This window comes from Stegostoma tigrinum, chromosome 13 (genome assembly GCF_030684315.1).
Source record: "Stegostoma tigrinum isolate sSteTig4 chromosome 13, sSteTig4.hap1, whole genome shotgun sequence".
NCBI classification, from domain to species: Eukaryota; Metazoa; Chordata; class Chondrichthyes; order Orectolobiformes; family Stegostomatidae; genus Stegostoma; species Stegostoma tigrinum.
The window spans coordinates 70,383,677-70,402,397 of NC_081366.1; the positions used below are offsets into that span (position 1 = coordinate 70,383,677).

General features: G+C 38.6%; 1 protein-coding gene across 3 annotated transcripts in view; it reads left to right on the plus strand.

Annotated features, from left to right (window-relative positions):
* The window catches only part of clint1a (clathrin interactor 1a), a 162,792-nt gene extending 149,996 nt beyond the window's left edge, over window positions 1-12,796 (plus strand). For all 3 annotated transcript variants that reach the window (XM_048543311.2, XM_048543312.2, XM_059650770.1), the window contains exons 11-12: window positions 613-820; window positions 11,158-12,796. In XM_048543311.2, the coding sequence (XP_048399268.1) occupies window positions 613-820; window positions 11,158-11,519 (570 nt within the window). In that variant the 3' untranslated portion in view covers window positions 11,520-12,796. The remainder of the gene's footprint in view (window positions 1-612; window positions 821-11,157) is intronic.
* The last annotated feature ends 5,925 nt before the right edge of the window (window positions 12,797-18,721 follow it).

Below are 18,721 nucleotides of genomic sequence, written 5' to 3' on the forward strand. Positions count from 1 at the left end.
ATTAAAGGCAAGAAAAGATGGCTATTTTGTGAATGAGGATGGAAAGTGAACAGTTCTGTGGAGCGTGTTCTAAAAGCCAATGGGAAGACAAGAAACTACATCCTATAATGTCTCCCTGTGAACACTTTAATAACAAGTGTAGTCATTAAATTTCACTTTTGTCTATTTGTCAACACTTCTCTTGTTTGCTTTTTTCCTTCTCCTTTCATACAGGCTGTTTGCCTTATGCTACACTTATGTACCCTACTTTTCACAGATGTGCTTAAGCAGTGAACGTCAGCAGGTGATTTGACAATGGACACCTTGGAACGAGAACAAAATTGTTCTTGGTCAGCATCTATGCACAAATCCTACTAGGCAAATGTCTCTGGACAGGATTGTGAAGCAGGGTCCTGCTGAGGTTAACCGAAGCAGCAAAACTGCTTGCCCACCTCACTGAATCCATATCAGAAATTAACATAATCTATATGGTTTGTTGCTTGCAATGAGGTCAATTATCATTCGCCAGGGACCTAAGGGAAGAAAGTGCGAAGCAAAAATAGGAAGAAAAATGAAGTGTCATCTAGTTTTGAATGGATTGTCTTATTTAACAAACTGGTGTTTCTCTTTCAGCCTTTGCCGTTGTTGTCCACATCTTTGTCGAGACCTGCTGTTGCTGTACCCACACAGAATATGCAAGACAACCAGAAAACAGCCAAGCCATCTTTGCCTTCAACCTGGTCAGACCCAAGTGTTAACATCAGTCTAGACTTTCTGACACCTGGCATGCAACCTCCCAAACCCCAGCAACCATCACTTAACACCATGATGCAACAACAAGGTAAATACAGTTAGAGAATGACAGAAGAAAGAAGGAATGGCTTACACTTATGTAACATTTCTCACAATGTCTGTTATTTCTCTCTCACTGTTTTCTAGCCAATACTGTAATCACTGTTGTAATATTCAGAAATAGTCAGCTGTTGTGTCTGAACAGGTGCCATTAACAGTTAGCCCCATTTATCTGCTCTGTCCCCAGAGCAATGTATTTTTCTCTCAAATATTTAGCTGTTTCCCTTTTGAAAGTTAACTGTTAAATCTCCTTCCAAAACACTTTCAGCCAAAGCATTCCAGATTAGCACAGTTCATTGTGTGAAGGAATGCATCCTCATGTTATCTCTGGTCCTTTTGACAATCACTAAAATCATGTTCTCTTGACAGAGATCCTTCCACCAGGGGAACCAACTAAAACAATTTATGATTTTGAATACTTCTATTCAGTCTCCTTTTAACTTGCTGAATTCAAAGAGCACCACCAGATTTTGCAGCCTTTCAATGTAACCGAAATCCCTTATCCCTGAGCCGCACTAGTAAATCTCTTTTGTTTCACCTTCTAAGGCCTTGACATCCTTAAAGTGTGGTGCCCAGAACTGATAGCACTATTTCAGCTGAGGCCAAACTAATGTTTTATAAAGTTTTAGCATAATTTTCTCACATTTGAACCATCTATCTCTGTTTCATGAAACCAAAACTCTAACACGCTTGTTATAAGACCTTTCTCATCCTCAGCAGTCTTCAAAGCTTTGTATGCATATAGTTGTGTGCTTCTATGTTCTCGTACCACCTTTTAAAATTGTGTCATTAATTTTGCATTGCATTTTCTCCTTATTCCTATCATTGCTCCTTTAACATTAAAAATGAAGCTGTTTGGTTTCAACAGACTCTGCTGTCTTACTTAGTCCCAACACATTGTCGCATTTGTTCTTGGGTCCATGTTTATAGTACTTATCCAGTAATTTATCACACTCTCCACCTGCCAGTTTTTTGCTGCAGTTGAAGGTTTTCTTCTGCTATAAGTGTGATATAATGACACCTCATCTTAGTCAATGAAGTGACATTCAAACAGCTCCCTTTTTTCCTCCCCTGTCTGACTTCACACAGTTGGGATTTGCACTTTACATTGTCTGTCTCATTAGTACAGTCACTATGCAGAAAAAGACTTATTATTCCCATTCCTTTTTTTTAAAAGGTTGGATGAATTATCTCTCAAATGTTTTCTCAAAATTCCATTCTCTGTAGGTGGTATGTATGGGTAGGCAGACCTCCTATTGCATTTTTCATGGTGAATTAGAGGAATTGGAAGCTAATTGGGGGGAAAAAAATGATTTTGCACTATTTAGCATTATCACAGTTTTACAGTAGAATTTCTTCTGATCTTTGAGGATTTTTCAAAGAACACACCTGAAAAACAAAGGCTGGGCAATTAGCTAGTTTATTTGTTTACTTAACTAATGAATTTTCCTGAATCCAAACACTCGCTTCCTCAAATGCTGAGTTTGAAACAATCAGTCTGCCACTTCATCCATCAACTGGGCACTCTGAATAACGTGCAGCATTGTTTGTTTATTTTGACCAGTGCTTGAGGGGTTTATACTGAAACATCAGTTATGGAGAACGGCTGTTCGGGTGTCCTGGCTTGTACTGGCACTGTTTAACAAGGGCCACACTCTGTATTTTGGTGGTTCAGAGTTTGCCAGTTAATAAATAGTGCTTCTTGCTGGGGGCCTTGTCTATACAAAGGATGTTTGTTGATGCATCTCGCGTAGGATATTGACCGTATAGAGTGCCAAGTTGGAAGCCATGGATTGAACAGTGGAGTGGTAAGAGTCATGCAGAATGGATAGTGTCAATCAGTTTGTGGGTTTTTGTCAGCTGTCAGATATGTGGGGGAATGATGCATATGAGTATATTGAGTGATGATTCCAGTTATAATGTGCACTGTTGTGTTCAGTTGAAAGGTGCACAGTATTCTACAGAAATTGCTGGAAAAACTCCGGTCTGGCAGCATCTGTGGAGACAAAGCAGAGTTAACGTTTCAGGTCCAATGCCCCTCCTTCAGAAGGATCTGTGTCTTCACAGATGCTGCCAGTCTGGCTGAGTTTTTCTAGAAGTTTTTGTTTTTGTTTTTGTTCAGTATTCAACATCCATACTTCTCTTCTTGTTTGCACTGTATTCTGCTGCAGAATATAACGGGGTGAGTGTTGTGACAGTTGCATGCAAATCCAGTAGGTTTGATTAGTAGATTGCTTCCGGTCCCAAGAGGACAAAGCATTGTCATGAATGATTCCCAAGTATATTGGTTGCACTTTGGTTTCTGACCTTGCATGTATAGATATGTAATTTCTTTTTGACCCTGCCATTATGGAGGTGGATCTGAGTTTGGAGGGATTCAACAGAGTCCGTGTACTGCAATAGACACTCAGCTTGGTATCATCTTAAGAATCTGATCAGAAATGATCGAAGGAAAGCAAAATGGATGGCATCAGCATAGATCAATTAACTTGCAATTTGTGATCATTAGTATGTCGTTTGTTTATAGTTGGAGAAGCATTGAGGCTAACACTGAGCCATGTGGTAGTCCACATGTAGTGAACCATTTCTGATTCAGGACAGAAGTAGACAATTATACCACACTGTATTGTAGGCAGTTGTGAGGGCCAATCTGTCTCTCTTCAGGTTCTTTTGGAAGCCATTTTCAATGCTAGTGGTGAGTATCAAAATTTTGATCTCCAGCTATGCTCCTTATGGAAACCAGCTTGGTCAACGTTAGGAATGGTCTCTCTTTCTGGAGAGGTGTATCACAGGATAATGTGCTAAAAGATCTTAAAGCGCACAGAAAGTAGTGAAATTGGCTGTCATCACTGACCAGTGTGATATTTTTTCCACAATTTAGAATGGCAATGATTTTTTTTGCCATGCATCACACTTCAGGAATAGATTTGAGCTGACTATTCTTGTGTAGAACTCTGGTATTGTTCCAGAGCACTTGTCTATAAAGCAGCACATCACTTCACACAATCAATACTATAACGAGTCAACTATCTCAGAATGTAGCTATGATACATGAGGAATTCTGTACCAGCTGGCAAACATTAACATCTACAGGTGCATCCCATGTTGCTCACTGGAAATCAAGTTTGATGGGTCAAAACCACAGGAAGTAGGTAAAATGAAGTATTACACATCCTACTGATCTTTTTATTTGTAAAGAATATGCAATAAACGTTTATAAAACCCATAAGCAGAGTTAGGTCAGCTGCCACAAAGAGTGTTAAGGCAAATAATGTGTTGAGATATGAAAGGATCTTGACATTCTTAAACAATAGAAATTTCCAGTTATGGAGGGTACATGCTAGTTAGCTATGATCACAAGTAGTGTTGGGTCACTGTGGACCTCTGGAATTTTGCTTCATAGCAATGAGAAATTGGAAAAGAATGCTATATTGTCCATGTTTACTATATTTATTAGCTACTTTCTGGAGTTGGAAAAAGTTTGGAAGCGGGAAAATGTTTCACTGTCAACTAGATGGATTGGGCTGCTTGGACTTTTCATGTTTCTTAGAGTAACACTATTTTGGTCGTTATGAAAGCTAAACAGTTCTATCACAAACAAAACAAATTGCTGGAGAAACTGAGCAGGTCTGGTACTGTATTGTCCACAATGCAGATGCTGTAGCTTACAAATAATTCATTCTGTGAAGTGCTTTGAGACATTTTGAAATTAATATGTTGGTGTAAGTTACTGTGTAAATATAATTGAAGTTTGGCTTGCCAGAGGTGATGCAAATTGTGTCCTGATTTTTTTTTTGGTTTTCACAAATAGATATATTAATTATTTAAAAAATGTAAAGGCAGAAACCTAATATGTTGGGATCCCAATTGGACTCTAATTATAGCAATTAATAAATTGTACATGATGCTTATTTTGCACTCTATCTAATTCTCTTGTAATTGCCTGTTGGAGACTTAATCTGAAACAAGTCAAACGGAATATTTAATTCTGTTACCACAAGACACAAGGGATTTCAAAATTCTTGATTTTTTTGTCTGGCCCAGATCAGCTGATCACACTTCTCTGTTTCTTATTGAATTCAGTGGTTGTCTTCAGACCCTTGGTCCAGCTTTGAACTTTGCACCTTAACCGCTATGTCATTAGTGGCTGGAATACCTTATAGACACTACCATGGGCACATAATTCTCCAAAAGGAATTGCATGTTCCACATAAAATTATTGATCTGAAGGTGAGAGATCATGTGTAGACTTCACCTGGTATACAGACTGTGGTTACATTTTCTGGATATAACTCTCGCTGATAAGCAGCGTTCCAAAAAGGATTCAGTTAAATATGGGAAGACTGAAGGCATTCTTTTCAGTCCTTGCTATAAACCTCACTCAATTACCAATGTTTCTCTCTCTCTCTATCTTTCTCTTCCTAAACCCAATCCTGAAATGACAGCAATTGTCTGAGGCTCTTGAAGCTCTTTGCAAATTGCTGTTATATTTGAATCGGAGATGAGTCACATCGACCACCAGCTCGAAGACTGTTTCCACCTCTGACATTGGCCATTTCCCATCCATTTGTTCATTATTTCTCGATTTGACTATTGTAAGATGTTCCTGGCTCATCTGCTATTCACTGTCCAGTATAAACTTGACGTCATCCAAATATCTTGCCAATTGACATTCACTCAGCCCTTCTGTGTTAACTAATCCACACAGGCTCCCAGTTAAACAGTTCAACTTTTAAGATTCTTGTTCTTTTTAAATCCTACTTATCTGACTTTTTCCTAACTCTAGTCTCCAATCTTACGAGATATCTAATCCTGCGACTCTGGCCTCCTGAGGCCTGGAGTTATGTCCATGAACCCCTCAAAATTTTACCTCTTTGACTGAAGATCGGGTTATTTGCTCCAACACCACCTTGTGTGGTTCAGTATCAAATTTTGTTCCAATGCCTCTGAAGAGCCTACTCTCTTTATTACTCTGAAGGTGTCAAATAAATATAAGTTGTCAATTTAAAAACCTCTCCCATCACAGTGTATGTAGAAAGCTAAATGCTGAGTAGCCTGAAGAAATCCTCCTTAAATCCTCTTAAACCTACAAACACAATTCTTTTATCAGCATTACAGTGATGTGTTTTTCATCTTGTAGTCCAAATGCTTAGTTCTGAATTGGTCTCGAGAGCTGCCTGTACCTAAAGGGGATAATGAATTGTTTGAAATAATTGCTTTAATCAAGGAAGAAGAGCTGCTGTTTATGTTTACAACACAGTTACAAACCCATTGACAAGGAAACTTGAACCTGTTAGTATTTCCACCTTTGGAATATGTGTATTTTTGAGATTATAAGTGAGAGACGCTGCTTTCATTCTTCTTGCTGTCCATACCTTTCAAAGTCAGAATGCTATTGCTTGCTCTTTAATGCAACTGATGACCTGTGATTGTCTTGCATTGGTGGAGTTTGGGTGCTCTTTGTTCAATTTTTCAGGCACTTATTTCCTTCTCAGTATTGCGCCTCATTCCCTTTCCACTAATGCACGAGTTATTTCTCAGCTGGGATGCAAGGAAACAACCACGGTTTAGTAACATAGTGCCCCTTCAACATAAGAGTTCAATTTCTGAGATAATTTTGCTGAATCAATTCAAAGGCTAATCAGCACCATACCTTTTTAGGTGATTCTTCCTTGAAAATAGTTGAAATGAAATATATCGTTAGATGCAGTATCACTAAGCCTTTGTTCTCCCAATTCTTCATTGTGAAGAAGCCCCTCCCCAACTTTTGCTGAAAATCAATCACTTCTGAGATACCTACAGACACCCACATGTCCAAAGATAGGTCTAGCATTTGACCAAAAATCAAATGCCTGATGTGGTTGGTGCTGGAGTCAGCACCTGGACTCTGAAATCATTTTGAAACAGCACACAGAAATACAAACTATATTTGGAATTCGGTCTGAAAATAAACAGCAACCAACGTAAATGCTCTTTGACATAAATTATAGTTTGGAGAGTAAGTAAACTAGCAGATTCAGTAACGTTTTGGAAATAGTGATAAGCAGGCTGCTTTAATCTCCCTCAAACACTGCACTCTAAAGAATTGCAGATGCTGGTGAAACTCAGCAGGTCAGCAGCATCTGTGGGGAGAAATCAGAGTCAATATTTCAAGTCCTGCGACTTTTCATCAGAATGCACATTCCACTAAAACTCCAATTTGTTTAGCTGACCAGCTACTCTAGAGTTCAGCTTCTCAAGTCTTTTTTACACTTCACTGTATGAAACTATGGATGTTGAGCTTTCCAACTTCTGAGTCATAGCAGTGCTCAGCTCTGGATAGAGAACCTCTCTTGATTCTGTCTGCTTCACAACAATTGTGTAATTTTCTTTTTCCATTGGCATCTCCATAGGCTGCCACTTTGAAACTTAGAAATTAGGAACAGAGTAGACCATTTGGCACTACAAATCTGCCCTGCCATTCAGTATGATCATGGCTGATCATTGATACTGATGCTATCCCTTGATGTATTAATAGCTTTGTTGAAATACTCAGTGATCTGGCTTCCACAGGTTGACCACCCTCTGCTTGAAGACATATTTCATCATTTCTGTCCTAAATGACCTGCCCTCGTATCCTGAGACGTCATCTTCCAGAGTGGAACTTGTTTAGCCCTGTTGGAATTGTACTGCAGCAGTTTGTGAACATTTGTGGAAGCACTGAAGTATATGGGGCATACAGCTTTCAAAATATTCTCTCCTTCAGTCCAAAAATGTGCAGTTAAGTGGATTGGCCATGCTAAATTGCCCATAGCATAGAGGAATGTGTAGATTAGATGAGTTATAGAGGTATGGATCTGGATGGGATGCTCCAAAGGTCATGTATTGTTGGGCCGAAGGATCTGTTTCCACGCTATAGGGATTCTATGATCTCATTGATTCACTCCTTAAATATTAACAGTGACCAGACTATCACTATTATGATACAGATATAAGCTGCAATGGAGAAATTCCTATGCGTTAACCGGATAAAATTTTACATATTTAGTTGTGAAGGGTTCAACAACAATAGCTGTGGAGGAAGTATTTCCTGCAATTGATTCCAAAACCATAGGTAATAAATACAAGTCACTAAAAAATCCTATAGGGAATTTAGAAGAAACTTTACCAATAAAGTGTTTAGAATGAGCAAGTTATTTCTGTATAACAGTTTGATAAGTCGATTAGGAATCCAGTTATTGTGCACAACTAATGGGGTAGCAAATACTAAAACTGGATTTTACTATCTTCTTTTGGAGAAGTGGTAGTTTTCTAATTGAAACTGTCCATTTCTTAGTTATATCTGATTCCTTATTTATGTGGATCTTTTATTACTTAGAATCATAGAATTCCAACAGTCTGGAAAAAGGTCATTTCACCCCTCAAGTCTGCACCACGACCAGATCCTTACACTATCCCTATAATCCTACAATTACCAAGACTAACCTAACCTGCACATTCCTGGACAGCGCAAAGTTCAGCATGGCCAGTCCACCTAACCTGCACATCTTGGAACTGTGGGAGGAAACCAGAGTACCCGGCAGAAAGCAGTGCAAACACTGGGAGAATGTCGGTGTCGAGTTACACTGGGATCCAACCTCGGTTCCAAGCACTATGAGGCAGCAGTGCTAACCACTGAGCTACAGCTGATGCTTTTGGCACTCTTCCAACTTAAACTGCAGTAAGACCATTACACTACCCCATAAAATGGCCAAGATGAATACCATAAATGTTGAGGAGCTGATATAACTGTGTGAGGGAGGAAGGACTTTAACTTGCTCTGAGAGTTTTAAAAAGGAGTGGAAAAAAGTTTGTGTGGAGTATAAATTCTGGTGTGAACCACCTGGGCCGAATGGCCTGTTCTGTGCTGTAAATACAATTATGTTACATGCCTTATAAGCGTGAGTACACACTTGGCTGGATTATAGGGATATTGCTTTGAGTGTTGAGTAAAAGGGACTGAGCTGTTCGCTTTTCAGTAGCCAGATGTTCACAAAGTGACTTTGCAGTTTCAAGTGTATCTATACCAGGAAAACTGATTCCTCAGAGCTATGTGTGATCTGTCATTACAGCCCTGAAGCAAACAGTTCAAGGGCTGGGATTCATTCTCAATTATGAGCAGTGTCAGCTACAGTTCAAGCAGGGAGCTAATATTCTTAGAATATGGTTTCAGATAACCTAGCAGGAAGATTCCTGAATCCCACTAAAAGATTATTTAAGAGTCTCTATAGTTCCCACTGGCTATGCTTTTAAGTGCTGCTTGAACTGAATCTGTTCATCAGTGGGGTTCCCATAGAGGTGGTGTCCTTGGGGATCAAGGAACCAAGGGGAATTAACACATTTAAAGAAAGATTTGCCTGGATGTTAATTAGCAATTGGATGTAAAATAATTAAACTTACCCTTTTTATTTCAGTTATCTGGCAGTGTTAATTGCTACAACAATAATTCAGATGAAAAGGGAAGTCTTATGCATATAGTCAAAATAATTATTAAGGTTCCATCCACAGATTGATTTGGGCAGGGTGTCCAACATGACAGCTGCAGATTGGGAAGATCATGGGCTTTAGTTTTAATTGATGTTGAGTTGGCCAGTTTCAACCTGATTGGCATCCCCTGCAAGCTATAGCTGTCACAAAAACTCAGATATCAGGGATGAAAGAAGAATCTGGTAAGGTTACATCTTTGGGGACTGAGAATCAGCAGATCCACTGGAAGCGCGTATATGCGGACTTTATTTCAGAATAGGTTCTGGCTTAGTTGTAATTAAATCTGCACATAGACTGCTGGCGTGTAATTGTATAGGTTAGAATTTAGCCACTTCAGTAAGTACTCTATGATTCTTGCTTAAAAGCAGCTAATGCTATTGTATGTAACCAGCAAAGAATCACTAAGCCAAGGAAGGAGGGGAGAATTCTGGTAGGAAAAACAAACTAGTTGATTAAAGCATTCCACTTGCTAAGGATTTAAATGTTGATTAGTTTGTCTATTTCTGTTCGTCATTGACTATCTGTATTAAATCCTTGCCTTTGTTTGCACCCCTCGTAAATTGATGCTTGCAGGTTTACAATGGAAATTGCTTATGTAAACTTCACACTAATTTTAGTCATTGTGGAGCTGCTGAGGTTTAACCATTGATTATAACTGATAGTTTCAAACGGACACATCTACATAGGCAAAGATGACTTCATATGTGGGTGTAGTTTATAGTATAATTAAAATAATGGCCATTTAAAATTAGAACTACATTACATTAACATGTCTTGGTCTTATTTTTACCTGCTTTCCAACATAATTCAACAGAATATTTTAATCTTTGCTCAAATCTATTGTTGATATTTCCCTCCATCCAATTTTAACGGCATGTAAATTCAAAGTGATCCAGGTGGAAACTGAGTGGATGAGTTGGATTTTTTCCAGATGATGTCTGGTGTTATTGTACATAACTCTGAGTCCAGGAATAGAAGGTGGTGGATTTAGGAAGGTTTTGTCTGCATTGTCTCCCTTGGTTAAACAGCATTATATATCTTTGATTAGTGTAGTGCGCCCATTGTAATCTGTTCAAAGACCACAGATTCTGCTGCAGTCTCCAAGAGTATAGTAAAGAAGAACTCTTTTTACTCCCAGGAGTGGAGATTAAATTCACAACAAATTAAAGAGATATTGTAAGCATTGATCTTCCGATGAATTAAATTGACCATTTTTCTCTCATTAAAGTCCAGAGAGTTAGAAATCCCATTCTCAGTCGTCCCTTAGTTCAACAGTAAAAGTCAATATGACTTGTTGAAAGTGATTCCGAAGATAATTTGCCATTTTCAAGTATCATTATTTCATGTCTTCTAGAATCACCATTTTCTTCAAATTCTGGCATGGCTGTAAATTAGATGTTAAAATTTGTTCTGAAGGTTATTAAATATCAGTAAAGGCTGCATTTACTGCCCATTTGCAGAAGTGATGAAACAAATCATGTTATGGTGCAAGAATTTCTCCTGGTAGTGCTCTAGGCCCAGGCATCTTCACTGTATCTTAAAATCAAAAGTAGGATGTTCATTGGTAATTGCAAGATCATTCACAGCTCCTCGGAAACAAAAGCAATTAATGCCTTCATAAGCCTGGATAAATAGCAAATAAAACCTGCACAATGCATGTGCCAGGTTGATGACCCCTTCTAAATCCCCCACCATCAATATCTGACCACAACTTTAACAGACTGATGCTGATTTTTTTTCTGCAATGAAGGCAGACATGCAGAAAAAGATAGGACAGGCTTTTAAAAAGAAAATCCACTTACATTCTTCTCTTCTTTGCAGGCACACAGCAACCAGTGAATCTTGTGGCTCAAAGCTTCTCAGCTGTATCCATTAACTCACCAACCAGCATGGTGCCTCCACGACTTCCAGGAACATCTCCTTTGGCTGGCAATGTGCCAGTTGGCATGGGAATGCCAAACATAATGGGGACTAGTGCTGTAGGGATGAATCCTATGGGTATGCCTCAGAATAGTGTGATGAACCAAGGAATGATGGGAATGGGAATGGCTCCAACTGGCATGGCCATGACTAGTTCCATGGGGATGGGTGTTCCTGCCATGGGTCTCAATGCTAGCATGACACCTGCAATGGTGCAATCCAAGCAAGATGCCTTTGCCAATTTTGCCAACTTTAGTAAATGAGAAGGCTGGAAAGACTATTTAGATGAAGGTGTGAAGGCTGCACAAAATAGTACTTGAAACACATGAAGATAGGTTGTCTTAAATTTTTATAGCTATAAGAACAAGTTTTGTGATGAATATGGCATATTTTGTATTGAGGAGAAGTCTGGAAATTGGCAAGATCTGTGCTATTGAATGTGTATGTCTGTTTCCTAACAGAGGTTCTTCAAGTAAAATCCTTTTCATTGGCATCTTGTTTGTGAGATACACCTGAAAGCCTTTTTAAATGTTGATAAATTTTAACTCTTAGTGAAATCACAGGACTGGGAGGATTACATGGGTTGGGAAAAACACTTCATATCAAAAATAATTTTTATACCTATCATAATGGCCTTTAAGTCAGAATCCCAAGAAAATAATTAAAATCCAGAATATAGTCATTAAAAATTTTGTTGGTTCTTTACCTGGACACAATCAGTCTCTCCAGCAATGTGATAATCAGCTTGTGTATATAATCCTTTATGTAACAAATGAATGCAAAATTATTAAAAGGACTTCAAGGTACCAAAAATCCCGATTACTGGAATGTAAATAGTTTGACATATTCCAGTTTCAATAGAGGAAATAAATCTTATCATGAAAATGTCTTTATGAAGAATAAATCGTAGTAATTGTAGCTTTTACTCTTTTCCCTCAATTTCCTCCTCTTTTAACAGCTTTAGTCTGCTAAAATGCAAATATCAGCTACATTTTCCCTCATCAGCGGTGGGGCTTTGTGATTTTGAGGGCAGAAAAGGGCATCTCATCGAGTGGACAGGTCACCAGTTACCTTAATCTGAATTTCTTTTACACACGCACACACCCATACTTATCTCTTCTCTCCTCCGCCAAGCTGAGCATATCCTGTGAGTGTGCAATATCCAAGACATTCCTCTGTTCTTTTCAGAAATAAGCATTCATGCTAAACTTACTCTAATTCTGAAGGTGGTGCAGGTGAAAAGATTTCTGTTTCTTCCAAAAATATGTATGCTGTCATTTTTGTTTCTCAAGCTGTCTGATTTTTTAACATTTTTTTGCATTGGTGACTGGTGAATCATGACGGTGTTCTGTAATTGTTAAAGCTATGCTACCTGCTTGATGGATGGAATCTTCACTAAGAGACACATACAGTCAAGCCCTGTTTCTACAGTGATTGTTCTTCCCAACAAGTCAGAGGGGGGAAAAATGTGTTTCAATTGTACTCATGACCTGTTCTGTATTACAGCAAACTATTCATTAAAATCTGTTACTTAAAACCATCTTTTGTGCCCTTTATCTGACTTAGTTAAAAATCATTGTGGAAGTAAATTTTACCAATGAATAATTCACCTTGTCTTAATGACTTTGCATTTGTCCCTTTTCCAACAAAAGGCTTTCACCACTCTAAATTTAAAGAGGTAAGATGCCTTGACCTAGTCTAAACCTTGCCAGGTTTCCCATTTACAACATTTATAATTAGGCATAAATGATTGTACTTCAAGTAAAGTGTAATGAAAAGTGATTTGTTTCCTAAATAAGAAATGAGTGTGTGTAATTAGCAGACTGCACTTTTTAAATCATTCAGCAATTCACTGTTTGAATTGGAATCAAAGAATAAAAGCTTTCATGTTCCGTTACATCAAAATAATCAATGTGCGCTTCAGTAGTTTCAAAACTTTTTTGTGTAGTCTCCTAAATGATCTCCTTGTACAAGGAGATAACATTTCATTGTTAAGGTACAACCTGAGGGTTGGAAAAGCACTAATGCAAAGTTCATAGTTTGACGCATAGCGAATTTCGAAGAAGAATGAGTTTCTTTTGCTGCTATCTTTGTACTCATAGGTTTAATACAAATATTTCTCCAATGATTTTCATGGAATGTGCTGCTATGAGGAAGAACTGAAATTTGAGTGTGAGAGAATTATTTGTACTGTACCTAACTGAAATGAGGGAAGTAAAATGCATGCTGTTGGTTGAAGCTTCTCTTACGATCACAGGGCTCGGCTTGTATTTAAAGTATTTTCAGGTCAGTAATAAGTGCGGAGTAAATGGCAATTTGATGCATTTGAAAACAAAACCCCCAAAGTATTTGATAAATCAAATCTTCAGCTCTGAAAAGCAAACTGCTACAGTGCAGTTTTCATTTCCTTCAGGATACACATACTAAACCAATAAGAGCGGTCAAATTACTTCACAAATCTCTTGCACCCCAAATATGAGAACATTCTTTCTTCACTTTTGCTTGAGCTGTTGACTTGCATTTCTACCTCAGATTTATGGTTAATGTTTCCCATAACAACTTCTAAAATGCAATTTAACAGATCTCTGCCTGATACCATTAACAGGCTTGTTATAACTGATGACACTTCCCTCCTCGTAGGATAAATGCACGATTCCATTCATGTAAACCGAATCCAAACATAAATTTACATACAAGGTGACTGAAGAACATTAGTACTCTTGATTACAATTTAGATTTTAATCATGTCCTTTCCATCTAAGGGCTAGACACTTGTGCTCACCAACTCCACATTCTTGAAGTCCAGTGATGTTCAAGATTAGATTATTATTGTGATGAGGCAACTCTTGTAGATATTTTGAAATCAGCTAAGATACGAAATAGACCTGAGGCTGGTCGGACCACTACCATCATTAGAAGAGCTTTATCGCTACCTGTTGTCAATAAAAGTGACAGTCCCTTCCCCTCACAACGTATGTCTATTTTATTAGAATTACTACTCAAAGGAACCTTGGCCTTTCACATTTATTTCTGTTAAATTGCACACTGTGCTGATCTTTACTCAACAGAATCCTTTTAATAAGATCAAGAATAACATTCAGAAGATGTTGTATTCCTAAATGGAAAGGGCATTAAAGTTGAGAAGAGAAACTTGCAGGATGTTTGTTTCGGGAATGGACATCATGGAACCGGGAGAGGTCAGAGAAAATAAAGCCCCCCCCCCCAGCACTGCTATAAGCAGGAACCTTTTGGATTGTGTAATCACAAAACTGTTATCTCCAGATAATTCTGCACAATATTTTATTCACCCAAAGCACTAATCCACCATGACTCTAGGATTGATGTTACTGCATCAATGCACCAGCAAACTGCTACTTTAGATACTGGGGTAAGAAATCCGATTTCACAAAGCAGTGTACAATTCTGAAAGAATAAGATTTTTAAAATATTGAATCTGGCATAATACCCAAGGCTAGACTGAATTGTACAAAGTGCAGGTCTGATGACTAATCTCACTCGAGATGTAAAGCTCCCTCCCTTTTAGCCTGGATTTACATTTCATCAGCCCTGAGCCTTTCTTATTGCCAAGTAACTGAATTTGAAGACTGAAGTATGTTTTGATTTTCTATCGGCCTCATTGCTGAAACGAGTCCTTTTTGTTTTGGATTTTTTTTTAGCCTGGAGAAACATCACCTCAATGTTCATCACATTTTACTATTTGACTATTAGTCAGGCCACAGTGGCTGAGAAATGGGATTTCAAGAATCCTTGCCATACAGCACAATACTTGGTAATCAACCAGCTCTTAAATTGGATGTTATAATGGGCATGATACTCAATGGCTGATATGTTGTGAGCAGTGAACTAGTTACATTTACCATCTGGTATCCCTGCAGCTGGCAACTTAATTAACATGCACCTGCTGAAAAAGGAGCAGAGTCATTAATAATCTAGTACTTATTGGAAAAATATCTTTGTTAACTCCAATTCCCCAGTAATGGCTGACAGTGTAAATCAGCACTGTCAAATTGTAATCATGAATTACCAGTTGAGGACTTTGCTTTTGCTGTTTTTCTGCACACTCCTCGGAAGACATGAACTAAGCTACATGATACCTTCTAGCATCCCTGCCAACATAATCACCCTGACTTGTAGCACCCTTCAGTACCTGGCTACCCCTCCTTAGGATGGCTCTCTAATGTCTTCCTGTGCATGATAACCCAAAGCAGTATCCTCAGTATCTTATTTCAGTGTGACTCTATGGAGGCATATATCAGGCTGCAGCACTCCATTTTGTGCACTGAAACCAAAATGTTATCGGAAAACATGCAAGTGTGCAGAACCATTAAGATACAAATAACTTACATTCAAGGCAACTTCTTCATGCTCCTACCACTGACATAACACTAATACCTGAGCTTGTTTCCATTTGCAGATTAAATGGGCATATGGTCTACAAATTTTACATGACCGCCATCTCAAAATCCTACAGACAACACATTGAGAACACGGTCAGAGTTGAATAAGACTATATTATGTTTGAGGCATCTGTCAGTTTAGAAATGAGGACACTCCATAACTTTCTAAGTCCGGGCATCAAAGGGCTGTATGAAACGTACATGCTTTCAGAGGTACATTAGCGCAAGAATGACCCAATTAAATAAGTAATCAAATATCAAGAGGAAAATGTCATATTCCATTTAAATTAAGAACCACTGAAATGCTATTAAAAGCTGTACTTAGTACATTAAGGTTTTGATTTGCATAGCAATAGGATTTCAGATATTAATGCTATGCTTATGGCTTCTGGTTCTGGAGGCTGCAGTACAGGCAACATGGATAGGTCATTCCTTTAATCTGTGTTTTAAGGAAAATGTATTAGCCCTGCCTTGATTTGAGTAGCTTTATCTATCTGGTAATCAGATCTGTTTTCATCTGAATTGGGGCAGATTAATGTTCTGAAGAAACTGACGGGTTTGTATGCTTTTGGGATCATGCAGTTACATTAACAATTAGGATATATTTAACTATATAATTCTCATACCACCAAGGGTGTCAGCAATCTCAATCACAGAATTGTACAGTGCAGGAGATCAGTCAGACCATCAGCACTTTTCTTCGAAAAAGCTAGCCCATAGTTCTATTCACCATTCTCTCTACGTAATTGCTGTCATTACCTCTTAAGTTACTGCTAAATCTGCATCCACAACTCTATCAAGACTCTTCATTCTAATAAATTGCTACATTGTTAAAAAGAAAATCCTTATCTTCTACTGTTCTTTTGATAACTTTTAAATATGGACTGTAGATTGCTGTACAAAGTCAGAATGAATTTAATGAGTTGAATAGCCTCCTGTGTATTAATCACTGACTCCACTGGTTCATAACTCTCCTGGCAGTGGAAACTTATCCTTTCTTAAAATTGACATTGAACACTTCAGTTAAATCCATCATTAATCTTCTTTGCTCTGAGATCAGTCATAGCTTCTTGATATACCTCAAAGTACCCTCAATCCTGAAGCTTTTCTGGTGAATTCAGTTTGCAGCCCTCCGGAACCTTGGCTTTCTTCCTAGAATGTGCTGGTTGGAATGTGAGATTGTGGTGTTGATCTTATTGCAGAATAAGTTTGAGGGGTTCTAATTCATGTCAGCATTGTGAAAGAATGTGTAAATACTTGGACCTTTTTATTTTTTAAAAACTCCCAATTCATTCAAGGAATTTTAGCTCAAAGAGCTTGTACATAATTTTCTTATTAATTTTCAGAACAGGAAAGACATCAGACCAGTATTTGTTCCCAAGTCCATCTGTACTTCACACCACTTCTCAAGATATACTGGGTAGAGGAAGTGGGGGACAGATTAGAGATCCAGTTGTATTGTTAGTGACAATCTGGTGTGAGCCCACAAACTACAAAATTTACTGAAAAAGTAGGATTTGAATTGTCCCTCAGGGTCTTATTACCACACCTCATATAAGATGAGGCAGTGACTGTGGCAGCTGAGTTCACAGCCAGCAATATCACAGCTATCTGTACTTAGCATCCCCACACATCATTTTAAGGGAGGGCACTGGAAAGCAAGCAGCCGCCAGAATCCTGTCTGGTTTTGAGCTGGGAGTAGTAAATCATGGTATTCCAACCAAGATTAAAACACTACAGGTCACAGAATCAAAACTAAATTGTGGTAAGAGTGATGTATTAGCAGTACAGTAGACTCTGGGGCCAAACAGGACACTTCTCTCAATTAAGTCCAGCTTTTATAAAAGACAGGATCTATTATTCTGCAGAGTTTCAAAAATGAGAGGTGATCTCTTTGAGGTGTACAAGAGGAATACAGGGCTCAAAAGCCATATACAATTTTTCTCCTTAGCTTGTAGTATCTAGAACCCAATGAGAAAGTCTCAGCATTAGGAGTATGTAGGCAGCACAGTGACTCTGGTAAGCTCTACTGCCTCTCAGCGCCAGGGTCCTGGGTTTAATTCAAGCCTCGGGTGACTATCTCGTGTGGGATTTGCACATTCTCCTTGTGTCTGTATGGGTTTCCTCCTCCAGTCCAAAGGTGTGCACTTTGAGTGGTTTGGACATGGAAATGTGACGTTGCAGGGATAGGGTGGTGTGGGATGGGACAGTCTTTGGAGGGTTAGTGTGGACTTGAATGGCCTGCTTCCAGTCTGTAGGGATTCCATGATCCTATGTTCAAGATAGACCAATAGGTTTCTAGAAATTAAAAGACATCAAGGAACACAGGATAGTACAGGAAAGAGAAAGATCAGCACTGATCTAGTCGAACAGTGGAGAAAGCTCAAGGGGCTGAATAGGTTATCCTCCATTTTCTATATCTCTAGAAAGAACAGACTCACCAGGTTGCAAGATAAATAAGACAGTTCCCAACAGTGCTGACTCAGCTCTAATACCATCGTAAATTTACTGCTGCGTCAGGCTACTATGTCTCATAGCAGACAACGGGTGCTGCTCTCTCCTCAGGTACCTCAAACAATAAGAAACAAGGAGATTTTCTTGGAGTAGGCTTCCTCAGCTGCTGGCCGTAACTTTAGACCAATAATAACGAAACACAAATTTACATCCATGCCCCATGTCCCCTCCTGCTTCCAACCTGACAAAAGGGTAAAAACAGCTATTCAGATTTTGTTTAAAAATCAGAGGGGCTGTCAATTAAGGTAACAGGCAATCAGTAAATCCAGAACTTGGATAAACATCTGCTGGCTATCTGGGCAGGAGAGAGGGCATGTGCTAAGACTCCTGGACATCTTAGTAGAATTATCAGTGTCAGTAATTACCATCAACAATGCAGTGCATGTTATTGAAAAGTCATGTTAACTGGGATGCTGTAAGGCCTATCAATGCTCTTTATACTGGAATATACTGCCGCCTCCATCATTCCCCTCAATCACTATGTCTTGGGAAATTCCTGAACCCCTAGGTCCTGTCCAACATATTAGACAAAA